At 34.4% G+C, this 16,250-nt stretch overlaps 1 protein-coding gene across 3 annotated transcripts in view; it reads right to left on the reverse strand.

Annotated features, from left to right (window-relative positions):
• Positions 1-14,660: 14,660 nt before the first annotated feature.
• Positions 14,661-16,250, reverse strand: part of LOC120626542 — an 83,504-nt gene continuing 81,914 nt past the window's right edge. For 2 of the 3 annotated variants that reach the window (XM_039894087.1, XM_039894086.1), the window contains one exon: positions 14,661-16,125. In XM_039894087.1, the coding sequence (XP_039750021.1) occupies positions 15,998-16,125 (128 nt within the window). In that variant the 3' untranslated portion in view covers positions 14,661-15,997. The remainder of the gene's footprint in view (positions 16,126-16,250) is intronic. The other variant, XM_039894088.1, reaches the window with a different exon arrangement.

Below are 16,250 nucleotides of genomic sequence, written 5' to 3' on the forward strand. Positions count from 1 at the left end.
TAGTAAACAAAATTGTAAATAAAGCACATAACAGTGCCAAAAAATAGGAATTCTAGTATCGTGAATGATAAATCGTCTATGGTACCTACAAATATTTTTTTGCTATTTCAGTTATTACTTTTATGATAACCCGAAAGCTTTCAATCCTTACGTTTATTACGAATGCGAAACTAAGTCTGTTGGTTTTTCCTCCTTTTGACGTGATTTTTTGTTCAATGATAGTTTATGGGGGCGTAGAGTGACATAGGTATTAAGTAGGCTTATCTCGCAAAAATGCACGGTTCCTATCTAATAAATTCTAAGTGCAATTTTTTTTTTTGTTTAAATGTACTACGACAATATACAGATCGCTATCTAGCCCAAAAGTTAGCGTAGCTTGTGTTATGGGTACTAAGATAGTTGATGAATATTTATATGAATATAATACACATAAATACTTATAATATATCGATAAACACCCAGACACTCAAAACATTCATGTTCATCAATCAAACATTTTTCCAGTTGTGGGAATCGAACCCACGGCTTCGGACGCGGAAAGCAGGGTTGCCCACTGCGCAAATCGGCTGTCAGTTTTTGAATGTAAACATACAGTTGAATAATTTTAATGATATTTAATATTAAGATTGTTTAGCGGTGCGATGTCGCGTAAAAACGGCTTAGGGGTGTTAACAGATCGACGATTAAATAATATATTTGTGCTTACCTTTTCTTGCTTCTACTAACTGTATTTTTTTTATTTATTTTTATTTATTTTATTAATATCAGCAACTCAGATAATTTGAAATATTTTTTTTTAAACTGATGAATTTTTATTTACTTATTCACAATTGATCCGTTTGAAAACATTGGAAATAAATAATCCTAATTGATTATGATATTTGCCACTATCTGGCGTGTATGACATAAACTTACGACAAATCCAAATTATAATTTTTAAATAGCGAAAACTACACAGAGGTCTGACGTAAGCGTTACTTCCGTCAGAAAAAAAATCTGCGTTACTAGCTACTACCCTAGTCGTGCAAAAGAAGTTTTACTTCAAAAACTGTAGCATATGTATTTATCAATTATTCTGATGTTCAAGAACCGGATCAGCACGATATCGTCATAATAAGTTCGGAGGTTACGTTTACATTCATTACCTTTGCGAACAAATATTCGAATCGGTAATTAAAATATTTAAATTAGCAGTACAGCGTGTAACAATGGTACGGCCGATATGAAATTAGCATTCATATTGGCAACGCGTCTATGGCTTAATTTATTCTATGACACGATGAATATTGCATGAAATAAGCAGTTTATTATACAACAAATAGTATAAGTTAATAGATGTTGAACAAATAATTAATAAAGTCGTCCCTTTTGGAAGCCACAATTTTTGGCTTTTTTTGGTTTTTTTTTTGGCTTTTGCCATCCCACTTCTGAGCACATGCTTCCTCTCTCATAGAGACGAGTTTTAGAGCGTAGATGCAAGATATGACGTCAGGGGGTCTATAATTAGGGGCTTATCAGTAACACAGACCTGTGACAATCGAGTGGGTGTTATTACACCCTGACCACTACAACGGACTGAGTTGCGCCACCCTAACTGGAAAGTTTGCCTTGTTAATATTTGTGAATAGCCAGATTCTCCCCAAAGTTAGTACTAGTAGCAGAGAGATACTAGTAATAAGAATGGTATTTTATGTTCATTTTAGCACAACAATAGTTGTAATTTTTTTTCAGATCGGAAGATTTTGATCAAGCATAGGCAGATTTGTTCACAAAAATATCAACGTTCGACGCTTTTTGATGTTACTCAGTTTTACCGACCTAGATCAATCAAGTGGTTGTATTAACACCCTAATCGTAGCAACTTACTACTTTATCCGCATCACCCTCATTCGAGAGTTGGCCGTGTTAATGTTTAATAGTAACCAGACTCCGCCTAGGGTTAGACCAGGAGGGTGAGACTTTTGAGAAGATTTGTATTAAATTTTTTTTAAACTATACGACTACAGTGCTAGTGCCGAAAAATCTCAGGTCGAACTATCATCGATTGATTACAGCTTTGACTTGTCAACTAACACACAAGGTAGGGGGTAGAGCAGTCTATAACAATCTATTAATATTTATGTTCATCAATGCCATCGACCAATATGAATCCAGTGGATGTAATAACACCCTGGCAATTGCTACTTAAATTTACACTGCCCACATTCGAGTGAGGTTTTCTCTAAAAGTTTATCTTGTTATTATTAATGTATAACTAGACTCTATCTAGAGTTAGAACAGGGTGAGTCTAGTAACAAGAGTGGTATTTAGTTTTGTATTCGCTACAGCTATTGTCCTAGTGCCGAGTACAGACCAGTTTCCGTGAGCTCGTATATACAACCGGCTACAAATTAGTAAGTTCCTGCAAGCCAATCAGCGGTGTCGCGGGTCCGGTCGCCGCTGGTAACGAGGAAACTTGTGTAGTTTGTGTGTTTGCTGTTCCGGATATAAATCCGAACTCTACGTAACTAGAGTTTTTGTTCTCATGCAAGCTGGTTTTTAACTGGCTTCAAAACAATGAGGCCGTTTTCACATGCGTAATTTTTGTGTTATGATATGTACGCCGGTTTTGCACAGATTCGTGGGAAATGTTAAGCCTGGTTAAGGTGTGGTTGCAGTTTTTAATTAGGTTCAAATGAGGAAATTTTACGGTTATCTATACTCAAACAGTGTGTTCAAATGTCCAGTCTGATTTATGGAAATATTTATGCGTTTCATAGCTTGCTTATAATAATTTATAGGGTATATTTTTTGGTTATTGCGGGAAAAACTTTCAGACAAATATTATTATAAAACTGAGGTTTTTGTTTACAGTTTTTTCAGTAACTATGAAGAACAAAAAAGTACATTCCACGCCGACCATTAAAAGGGATTACCTACTTGCATATTTCTTCTAAAAGTACCACTAAAGCTCGATCGATATTTGTTATCGATTCTGTTTAAATATAGAACTTACCAATACAGTAACATCATACAGACACACACACACACATACACACACACACCTAGTTTTTGCGTCAGGGGTTAAAAGTGGAAATTATAATAGAAACGAGTGATCTAGTGACCTCAGCTACCATTATGGACTTCGATTGATCTACAAGTGAGTGATGGAATGCAAGTGATTGCAAATGAGAACCATAGTCTAACATGAGTCATTAGGTGTTCTTATTCCAAATTCTCGAACCCTAGCAAGTAGCACTATGTTAGAATCTCATTTCATTTGGGAAATCCGTAACATAGGTACCTCGCCTAGTTTCGTTATACAAACAAAGTTTTAACACCTACTTACAGTGTTATAACTAACATTAGCACCACAGGAGCTCCTGTGCTGTATTGTACACAAGTATTATATGAACTTCTCTTTGAACCCGACACCGGTAATTACATTTCCTTTGTCAAAAGTTTGCTTTTTATTTCTTTCGCCATACAATATCCTTATCCTTTGTGGAATTGTAATGAAAGAGTGAAGAATTCTTTTGCTTTTTTTGTATAATATTGTTATTAATACATCACAATAATAACAACATATTTTTTGCAATCCGTGAGTTCAGGAAATCTTTGTTGGCCGACGGTATCCTTAAAACATAATGTCTGAATTCTACTGACCATTTTTTTTTTTTATAATTGACGGACTAATTGGCCACCAAGAGAAAACCATCGTCAAATTCAAATTCAAATTCAAAATTTCTTTATTCATGGAGGCCTATTACAGGCACTTATGAAGCGTTCATACATATATGTTTACATAATTGTAAGGGGAAGCTATGTCTATGAACAGAATACTTCGCAGGGCATGCGCGTGCAACTTGCCGTCCGTTTTCTATCGACCTGAGGCACAGGTGTCAAGCCTAACGTGCCTGTAATTACACCAGCAACCACGTTCAAACCAGAATTCAGAACCTTGCAACAATGCTGCTTAGGGAAAAAAAAAAAATAAGCTTGTCGGCAGAACGTCCCCGGATGAGCTCTGTCAGAAAAAGCTCTACCACTACTAAACTGTACTTCAACTGTGTACTTAAACACAGTTAAAGTACCTTTTATAACATAAAATATTCAAATTAACTTAACAATTATTTATTGTAAAGTCAACATCTCCTGAGGATTCTTCACTTTCGGAGCAAGAACGTAGAACGTGCGTAGAGAACGCCGAAGATCTGTTTGTTAATAAAGATTGAAAAAAATATAAATGACACTATACAGATTCTCCTACTTTTCGCGGAGTACAGCGACTTAAGCTTAATATTCATAGCGTATAATATTATTTAAAATCATGGTACTGAGATCATATTGCTTTTCTTAGACCAATACGAGTTTGGAACTCCTGTAAAGCTTTAATTTTTTGTAAACAAATGTTTTTATCACCATCATATCACTACCCTGTAAACATTTAACGTTCGTATCAATAGTGTCTTATAAAGACCTATTTCAATAAACGCATATTTTACTCTGTCTGTAACTTTGAATTTGACTTAAATGTTTACTGAAATAGATAAACATATTTCTAGTTTGTTTTTTTTATTTTGCTACAACTTAACCCTTGATAAACTCACCTGCTGGTAAGTTATGATGCAGTCTAAAATGGTAACGGGCTTGATTTTTTCGTATGACAATGTGAGATGGTGATAACAAAAAGACCACCCAGTTAAGTTTGTTTAAGACTGAACCATCTTCATCTTTTGATCCAACTTTAGAAATTTACCATATTAAGTAGAGGTTGCCGTTTGTTTTCCTGGAATAAAAGTTGTATATCTTAGTCTCTGTCTTTTCAACTAACTTTATGGCAAAAATGAAGTATATAAGTTGCTTATTTAGGGCGTGTAGGAAGTACAAACAAACAAACTTCCGTGTTCGCTATCAGCACAAAATGCTCATAGACAGCTCTCAACGATCGGATTCTCCGAGTAGCTAATAAATAAAGTTCAAAGAAAATTCATAATACCGACTTACCACGGAACTCAAACATTCTAAACTCGCCGCCCTAGATTCATAAGCCTCGAATCACGTTACATAAAACAGCGGTTGATACACAATTTTTACCTCAAACTAAATAAATACAACCTTACTATTATGAATATTAGAAGAAGAAGGAAAATACTTTATCGCACGCCAACATCAAAATATACATAAAATAAAGAATAAACAAAAGAACAAAAGTTTTAGGCATCAATGCAGACATCGCCAGCTAAGTACGTGTAGCTTGGTTTTGGGTACTACGATGACTGATGAATTACTTATAATATATACATAAACACCCAGACACTGAAAAACATTCATTTCCAGCTGTGGGAATCGAACCCACAGGCTTGGACTCAGAAAGCAGGGTCGATTCCGACTGCGCCAATCGGCTGTCAAAAAATGATAATAAAAATACGTAAAAATGTTAATTTTATTATTAACAATGTTATTAATGTTGCACCTTGGTAAGTCAAATTTTGTGTGCAAGTCCAACTGTCTGGTGGGAGGCTTTGGCCCTACCACCCTACCGAAAATGACGTGCCGCTTTAGCGATTATTGTTCTGCTGCAATGTCACGTAGAAACCGAATGATGTATAATTTAGGGGTATGATTACCATACTCCCTAAGAGGTAAGCCCGCTACCATCTTAGACATCATCATAATTTACCACCAGGTGAGATTGCAGTCAAGGGCTTACCTGTAGTGCAATAAAAAATACAGCATTTTTTTGTGGTGTTATATTCACACTCCCTAACACGTTAGCGCGCTACCACCTTAGACAGTATCATCAGATACCGATATCGGGATACAGATATCCACCTCAGACACTTTTTTATAACTCCTACTAGTTTCCCCGTATTTTTCTTCCGTGATTGTTGTGGTTTTTTTAGCAAATCCCGTGGGAACCGTCTGTTTGCTTGAGATAAAAAGTAGCCTATTTTACTCTCCGTCCTTTCAACTAACTCTATGCCAAAAATCAATTGCATAATTTGCTTACTTAGGGAGTGGAGGAAGGAAAAAAAACAACCAGACATACGTTTAACATATTAGTCAGAATTAGTTATTTATTGTTATGGTCCGCGTCCGCTCCCACAGTGAGCTACGCTTGTGGTCTAAGCTTCTTTGCTACCCGTTCTCGTATTCAGCTAGGGGGTTGTTGGCGTCGCTATTATCCGATGTTTGCTCTTACTTTTGTGGAGATAGGTGTACAATGTAGGTTTTTGTTGCTTTTTACGTTACGTACACAGGGAATATAGTATTTTCGATGACCTCCGTTATAGCGTAGTGGTGAGATTATCGGAAGGTCTGCCAGAAGCAATTTGGACAATTATAATTCCTGCATTTTCGCAGGTCTGGGACGCTCTGTTCGAAGGCTTAGGCCATGACTGGTCAATACTGTAACGAATTTGTTTCTAGTCCGAGCTCGGGTAGGAGTCCACCTTTGCGCTGCGTATGTTGGAGCTCGCAACTACCATTATTTAAAAAATAGATAATGGTACCATAAGATACTTCTTCCTCTACTTAGAGGAAGGAGTGATACATAGTGAATACGTTAAACGGAGATATGAATGCCTGAAGTAGGGATACGAAGTTGAATATGCTATGATGTATTGAATGATGAGTGAAAGAGACATTCTGTGTTAAAATAATCTAGTGGTTCCTATTTTAATGCCATTTCAGAAAAATCTGATCTTGAGAACTCGTTGCTTTTGACGCTCTAAAAGTCTCGAGTTATAATGGGACAACAAGGTTGGGAGCATAATGATCATCCGCCAGTACTATTTAAGAAATGATATAACCTTACGGAGAGATCTTTAATAGCGATTAAGTTACACTTTTAGGTTCCAGTACCATGTAGCGTAGAAACTGATGTGAGGGGTATGGATTTTAAATAACTTCAGGTGAAATTGAAGTAAAATTGTTTTTTTAGTTTTTTTTTTTTTATAGCCAGTCTGCTATCAGGCAGATCACAGATCTTGAATATCTTAGCAGAATAACTGAATTCACCGATCCTGCAGAAATTTATATCAGTTCTGGGGCGTTGATAACACAACGAGGCGGAACTGTTATTTATATCAAATACCCACCAACTCCATGTCATGAACATTGGTTTTTAATCAAATTAGTAAAAATCCTGATAAATTTAATAAAATATCTGGCAAATATTAAAGTTATCTAAAGTTTAATTATTTACCCACTTTTTAAAATTACTGTAACACTAAGCAAACAAGTTTGGAATCTATTTTTGATGTGATACATCAATATGCGAGGGCAAACATGATTGTTGGCGTGGCGATACAGGCCGTGGCGACGCATCGCCACGCTATATGTACCTACTATACGTAGTCCATACGTAGTAGTGTGTTTAGTGTTTACAGTATTGTTTACTACGCTACTCATGTGAGGTTAACTTCGTCTGCGTGGACTTCAGAATTGGGTCTAAAGCTTCGCTCGTCAACAATTTTTAATCCTACCACGTCCTAGCAACGGCGTATGCATGTCGCCGTTGCTTTTCCATAGCAACAGCGACATGCATACGAAATTTCAAAGTGGTCTGCCCGTGGCTAAGCTCGAAAACAACTTTAAATTTTTCCTCGGGAACTACTTTAGGAATCGGGATACAAGGTAGCCTATGTTTTTTTCCTTATCAAAGGCTACATGCATGCCAAATTTCATCCAAATCCGTTTAGTCATCTTGACGTGATTGAGTAACAAACATCCAAACTTTCACATTTATAATATTACTAATATTTTTTACAATAAAATATTTCTGACAGCAATAATTTAGGACGTGAAAGTATGCAGCCTCCTACAAATAAAGCGAAATCAAACTATGATTGTAATGCTGTATGCAACATCTGACTCCTGTTTTAATCTGTTCCTTTATGTTATTATCCTTTATTATACTAGCTGTTGCCCGCGACTGAGTCTGCGACGTGGCATTCAAAAAGTCGGTTATAATTTGTCGGAGTTATGGGGTAAAATCGTCAAACACTTTCATCCCCTCTCCCAAAGGAGCCGAGCTTAATATTGGGAGAAAATTTATTATCCTATATTACTTCTAACACTTCCAAGAATATGTTGTAAGCCTACTAATAATTATTATAGCTAGCGTATAAATAACTACATTAAAAGTTACGTATATTTGTGATATTGAGTTATATGCAGTAATTGATCTTGATAATTGTTGCACTAATATTTGTTATTTTCTTTTTCGAAATTCCTATAAATATACGTGTGAATTATATTAATAATAATTAAAATGTAGAAACACAAACTAGTTATAAAATAATCAATCAACGATACTTTTGAGGGTACATCTGTGCGGTAGTTTTTTTGATTGAGGGTGGGAGGTGGTCATACGATGAGGCGGACGGACGTGGCATTAGACGATATTGTGTGAGCACGATTGGTAGAATTCCAAAATATAAGATGTGTTAAAATCAGTGTTGTGAAAATTATTTAAAGTTCCTGTTTCCTGGTGCTAGGCCTTCAATTCAGAAGTGGGATAAAAGGAAAATAATACTTTTTTCTGTTCCATGCCAACGTAAAAACGTAAGTATCGCGTGGGTACATCTACCTACTTGACATTTATTTTATTTTATTCGTATTCCCACGCAAATATCAGAAGTCGGTTTTATCCTATTATCAATGTTTTATCAAGGAAACACTATCTTTATCTACGAAAATGGAAAGCAAATTATGCTAATCAATGTTATTGACCAATTACCTACTATCACTTTTTAATTACTTTTTTATTGTTTTTTTTTTCTACCTCTTTAACAATCACAATAAATTTAGTTTCAAACTAAATCCTAAAGTATACCAGTATACTAAATAGGAAGAGTTACGATCGTAATGGGACTACACCAATAATTTAAGGCACTGCAATGACATAACACTCTAAAGTTCTTAGTCAGATTTTAGTTTGACTTTGATACTGTTTGTTTATATATGTATTTCTTTTCAATTTAAAATTTGTTCTTTCCTTAGCCAAATTCTGCTTAACAGCACGCAAATCTATTTCGGTTTCTTTAAAATAAAAGTTACATGCATGCCAAATTTCATCCAAATCCGTTTAGTCATCTTGACGTGATTGAGTAACAAACATCCAAACTTTCACATTTATAATATTACTAATATTTTTTACAATAAAATATTTCTGACAGCAATAATTTAGGACGTGAAAGTATGCAGCCTCCTACAAATAAAGCGAAATCAAACTATGATTGTAATGCTGTATGCAACATCTGACTCCTGTTTTAATCTGTTCCTTTATGTTATTATCCTTTATTATACTAGCTGTTGCCCGCGACTGAGTCTGCGACGTGGCATTCAAAAAGTCGGTTATAATTTGTCGGAGTTATGGGGTAAAATCGTCAAACACTTTCATCCCCTCTCCCAAAGGAGCCGAGCTTAATATTGGGAGAAAATTTATTATCCTATATTACTTCTAACACTTCCAAGAATATGTGTACAAAGTTTCATGATGATCGGTTAAGTAGTTTTTGCGTGAAAGAGTAACAAACAAACTTACATTGAAATTTATAATATTTGTAGGGATAGGGATAGGGAAGTAGGGATAGGGATAGGGATAACTTATACAAAGCAATTTCAATGTTTCACATCGGCCTGGCGACCCGTGGGGGCTCGTACATTTTTTTCAAAACCAAACAATGGTCTTATTTAGATATTATAAAAATTCATACAAATTATATTAGCAGATGGACGAACAATTGAAAAATGAAATAAGCGCCCTCTTTTGTTAAAGCTGAACATTTCCTAGTCATTATTATTCATTGAAACAACTTTAGTTCACAATTACCTCTTTGTAAGATGTCGCTTTTTTACTTAGCCGTTTACTCAACAGATGGCAATAGCAAGTTTATATGTTTTTAAACCAACACTGGTATTAAAACTAGACGTCGCCTACATATTGTCGTTTGTACTTTTTCCAGTAGATGGCATTAACAACAAACGTAATTTTTAAACTTTAAATGATATAAATAAAGTTTTTATAAATACGACTAAGATATACACCGGTGGTCGATTTTTAAATAAATTCCTTATCTGAGGCAGTTGAGTCTTTAAGACTGATAGCATATCAGGCCAAAGGATGCTTTCATCAAGCACAGGGACTGAGACTTTCTTGTTATTAAAACAAAAGTTGACAATTATATTTTCCGACATGTTAGGTAAGGGTTTTGGACCTATTATGAACCATTACCTAGATCACTCAGTGACTAATAGATGTTCACCGGGGGCTAGCTTAGATTATCTTATTAATAGTTTGAATAGTGACTATTTAGATGTAAATAACAATGTTGTTCTCTTAATAGGAGACAGTTTGAATGTCAAAAAGCATCAAATTATAAGATGCATTGATAAATTACTAGCTTTACATAGTAAAACTCAATGTAAATTCATTATGTGTGCCTTTCCTTACCGTGGCACTTTTAGTTCAAAGCAGAATGAACATATTTATAATTTAAATTTATTAATTTATAACCTGACATGCCGTCATAGTGACGCAGTTTTTTATTTTGACATCAATAAATGCATGTCATCCCTATTGTCTAGAGATAGTTTAATTTTGTCTAAGAAAAGTAAGCATCACTTGGCATCTTTACTAGCTTACAACTTAAATGATACTGTTACAAGTATTGTAACTAAGTCTTTTAACACCTCTACATATTGTACTTCAAGTACCACCAATATTTCTAATATTGACCCTAGTACTTGTTCTAGTACTATAATTAATTCAAATAGTTATTTAAACTAGACAGTGAGACAACGGGGAAGCTCTGTAATATGAACATTGTACATCAAAACATACAGAGCTTCACCGGCAAAGAATTAGAAATAGAACTGTTTGTTGAAAAATTCAATATACACATATTGTGTATAACTGAGCATTGGCTCACTGGAGCACAAATAGCAGTTAACATCGATAACTTCAAAATGTCAAGTGTGTTCTTTAGAAAGACTGCTATTCATGGTGGATCCTTAATTTTTGTACGCAATAATATAACTTGTAAGGAGCGAAAAGATATAGTTAGTCTTTCTGTGGAGCGCATAATTGAACTGTCTTGTGTGGAGCTGGAGCGTTTTATAATAGTGTGTGTGTACCATCCCCCCTCAGGTGATTTCAACCAATTCGAGGATGTAATGGAAGATGTCCTTGAGCGATTGTGTATGTCTACTAAAAACGTAATAGTATGCGGGGATTTCAATGTTGATATCTTATTACATAATACTACTACGACTAGGTTGTTAAACTTATTTAAATGCTTTAATTTGAATAATGCTTTCGATGAACCTACTAGAATCACAGCAACTTCAGCATCTTGTTTAAATAATATTTTTTTTAACTGTGATATCTTAGGTAAATCGATATTAAACAATTTAAGGTCAGATCATTGTGGCCAACAAATTACTGTTGTTGGTACAAATAGAAATAAACATATTGTTAAGTACAGGCCGATAACTCAGAGTAAACTAACGCGATTTAAAGGTGAAATATCAGCCAAAATTCCTGCTCTCTTTTTTGAAAACTGTCATCCCGACAATCTTTATCGTACGCTTTTCAATGAAATGGAAAGTGCATTTAATAAAGTATTTAATATTAAATACATAGATTTTAATAAAAAAATGAGGTTTAGTGATTGGGCAACTATAGGCATTTACAAAAGCAGGGATAAGTTGTATGAGCTATATGATGAAAAACAATACAATCAAACTCCAACTTTCCTTGAATATGTAAAAAGTTACTCCAAAACATTTAAAAATGTTTGTAGACAAGCTAAGTCGCTATACATTAAAGATCGGATAATAAAATCTGAAAACAAAATACAAACAACCTGGAAAATTGTTAATAATGAATCTGGGAAAACTAAATCTCGGGACGGAAATTTTGAATTAATTATTAATAATAATATGGTAACTACTGATGCAGAAGTTGCAAGTACTTTTGAAAACTTTTTTCAGAATGTTCCTATTTTGTTAACAGATTCACTAAATTCCTCACCTACTGCAGCTCAGAATTTATTAAGAGGCAACATTAATGAGTGCAAAGTTTTATTTCATTTCAAACATATAGATGCATCGGATATCATTAAAAACTTCAAGTTGTTAAAATTAAAGAAAACAGGTGATATATGGGGAATGTCGGTAAAGGTAATATCTCATATTATTGACGTCATTGCTCCTCTTTTAGCCATAATTTTCAATGAATGTGTTGATTTAGGTACTTTCCCGAACCTAATGAAACATAGTAAACTCATTCCTCTATTTAAATCTGGTAATAAAAATGATATAAACAATTACAGACCTATCTCAATCTTACCAGCTCTTAGTAAGATATTTGAAAAAATTATATTAAATCCAATTTTATATCATTTTAATGTAAATAACTTACTACACCCTGAGCAGTATGGCTTTACTAAAGGTCGTAGCACAACGGACGCAGGTGCTAAACTTATAAAACATGTTTATGATGCCTGGGAATGTTCACAGAACGCCATGGGTGTTTTTTGTGATCTATCTAAAGCTTTCGATTGTGTTGATCATAAAACCTTGCTTCTTAAGCTAAGCCACTATGGTATCCAAAACGTTGCACTAAATTTGGTTGCCTCTTATCTCAGAAATAGAACCCAAAGAGTTTGCATAAATGATGTAAAGTCTCAGGGTTCAAATACCTCAATGGGTGTCCCACAAGGCTCAATTTTGGGTCCTTTTCTATTTTTAGTGTATATAAATGATCTACCGTACCATGTCAGTGGAACATGCGACATTGTATTGTTTGCAGATGATACATCTCTAATTTTTAAGACTGATAGGAGTAAAGATAACTCTGACGAAGTAAACCGTGTTATGTCGCATGTGTCACACTGGTTTACAGTTAACAACTTACTTTTAAATGCAAAAAAAACAAAGTGTGTCGAATTTATCTTACCAAATGTAAAGAAAATTGATAAAAATATAATGATAAATGGTGAATCACTAAGAATAGAAACTTCCACAGTTTTTCTGGGCGTGACCTTGGATAATAAGCTACAGTGGGGTGCCCATATAGATTCACTAGCGGGTAAACTAAGCTCGGCTGCCTACGCAGTCAGAAAAATTAGACAGATTACTGACGTTGAAATAGCTAGGCTAGTTTATTTTGCGTACTTTCATAGTGTTATGTCCTATGGAATCTTGTTATGGGGTAAAGCAGCTGATATCGAAACTATATTTATATTGCAGAAAAGAGCCGTACGGTCAATATATAAACTTAAATCACGCGAATCCCTCCGTGAGAAGTTTAAAGAAATAGGCATACTTACTGTAGCTTCACAATATATTTATAACAATATAGTATTTGTAAGACAACATATTAGTATTTATAAACAAAAAGTGGACATAAACAGTCGACTTACAAGAAATGGTCATAAATTAGTGTCATCTGCATATCGTCTGCGTAAGGTACAGGGATCATTTGCGGGATTGAGTATACGCTTTTATAATATGATTCCTAAGGTGATTTTGGACCTGCCAATGCACAAGTTTAAAGAATTTGTTAAAACACACTTATTACAGCGAGGTTACTATACAATTGATGAATTTTTTAATGACAAGGTTGCTTGGAAGCTTCCGGCTCCGCTTTCAGCTCACACAAGATAGAAAAATGAATGTTAAAATGCAAAATGTAAATTGTTGATGTTGGAGAAGAGCAACTGCTGAGTTTCTTGCCGGCTTCTTCTCGGTAGAATCTGCCTTTCGAACCGGTGGTAGAATCACTACAAACAGACAGACTTGACGTTTCAAAAGTGCTTATATTAGGCCTACTTGAAATAAATAAATTTTGAATTTTGAATTTTGAAAAAGGACTAAACTTAGTTTTTAGTCCCCCCTGAGAGTCCAGGGCCGAGGGGTAGAATTTAAGATGCTTTTAGTTCTTATGATTTTATGAGCGGTATATTTAAGGGTTAATTTTAGAACTGATAAAATGGTATACCTGGATGGACTCTTCGACAGCTAGCTGACCTTCCTTATATCCTAAATTTTGCCAAATACATATTCATTGGCAGCTTATACACGTCCCAATACTGGGCACACTGGCCTCTTCTCTCATTGGAGATGGTTTCAGAGCATAGAGCAACCACGCTACTCCAATGGGGCTTAGTGGGCTTTAACGACTTTTATCACAAATAAACGTTTTCAACCGAGGCTTAATGTGCTCTCTGTCACACTGCTAATTTTCTAGCTTCGTGCTGGTACTGAAAATTATTTGACATAAAAACACGATACCTAAACATTTTTGGTCTGACCTGGGATTCGATCCTAGAACTTCGTTATCCGTAGTTGAACATGCTCACCGTAAGACCAACGAGTCACTGGAAAATTTAGAGAATAAGCATGGTGAATTCACTTAAAGTTATAATAAGTTTAATAAACTACTTTATTTAATATAGGTTAGTGTATTTCCATCTTAAATCACATTATTAATTTTATATTTAGCTTAACAGGTAGTCGATCGCTAACTTTTTATCCAAATAAACAAAAGTTCTAAGAATAAGGTGAAATGAAAAACGGGTTCTTAGAAGTATAAGTTATAATAAAAGTTCATATAAGTAAATTACAGCATTTTTAATAGATATATAAACTAGCACAGTGTTCGAAATATATAATATCAGATTGTGAGCATAGTTATTCATTTTAAAAATACAAATAGCTTATTTTTTTACGACTTGCGTTATTCGAAAATGACGGTGAATATTTTAATCGTACGGGGCATACATCAATTCTTCCCCTAATTGTTGTGCGACCCGTACTTTATGACGATGAATATTTAAGTGAGTTTTTTTAATGAAAGATTACAAGTTATTTCGTAGTAGATCTTCTAATTAAATTACGACAACGCTTGTGCGCTTTTTGCGAATTTCATTGGTCTAAGCTTCCACAGTGCAGAGAAGCCTTACCACTAATATGTGTAAATTTCCCCGTCTTTACACATCAGGTTACATTAATAAGGAAACACTAAGACTGAAAACAAACAACGGAAATCTTAAAATCGATTCACAACTCTCTCTCATAGAAATGGGTTTTACGAAAAGCTAATCTTCATACGGATTAAAGCTAAAATTCGAAATTCTTAAATTTACTCAAAGCAGCATTGAAGCTTCCCTTCTATTATAAACATCCATCCTAAAACATAACTCAGAACTCTCCCATCGAAGGAGGTGGTCCCCGTAAATAAGTTTTAGATCTAATTGTTTTACTTACTGTGACCTAATTAAATATCTAAGGCAGGGAATCACAAATCTAGCACTCTTACAAGGATATCTGAAAAAGAAGATCAGTAATATTCTATAAATTAATTTAATACTAGTTCTCAAACTATCGATCTACAAAAATGCTGAAAAGCATTATTCATCGCCAAAAAAGCTAAAATTCTTCACTCATTTTATTGATTATATTATCTAATTTATATATCTCTATGAATATCGTTGAATGTATGTGCTCTATACTTATAATATAAATCGTGTCTAATTTTTGAATCAAGATTAATAAGACTATCTGTAGATAAACTGTTAATATAAACCTATGTGTTCAATAAATTATTTTTAAACTTACTGGCTTATGTATAATATATAATTTTTATGACCGACAAACTTCACGCATTTCATTTAGAGGCACTTTTTATGTGGCTGTATTAACACACACAATAGTGCTCCAACTTATTGCTACAAATGGCAAGAGTCTTCATATTTGTTTTTTTTTTAAATAAGCTAAATATAATGTCGAAGTTTATCACAAACATTGTAAGCATTTGGACTGAATGTTGTTTCAAATTTCAAAACAATGCGTGGATTTTCCAGTCACATCTTTTTAAAAATGATTTTTACATTTCTTTGCCTTAACCTTTAATTTTACCTAAAGCATTTTTCTCTTTTTACGTCTTAATCTTTATTTTTATTTTGGTTGACGATTTGTCATTCTTGTGTTTTAGTAATCTGGCTTAAGCATCGGGTGCACGAATCTCAACAGTAACTGATGTGGGTCCTTGTGCGGTGGGAGATCTTAGTGTGGCAGATCTTAAGGAAGTCGCAGAATGTCCACTACTTGCTCTTGATCCACGTCTTGACCCTAAAGCAGTAAAAACAAATAAGACATTTACAAAAACAAAGCTTGCGGTTCAAAGACATGCTCAGCTCAAAACCTTTTTATTAGTGAACTAGAACTTGCATGCTGCTTTAAAATGTTAGTATGAG

Source organism: Pararge aegeria, chromosome 9 (genome assembly GCF_905163445.1).
Source record: "Pararge aegeria chromosome 9, ilParAegt1.1, whole genome shotgun sequence".
In the NCBI taxonomy this organism is placed as follows: Eukaryota; Metazoa; Arthropoda; class Insecta; order Lepidoptera; family Nymphalidae; genus Pararge; species Pararge aegeria.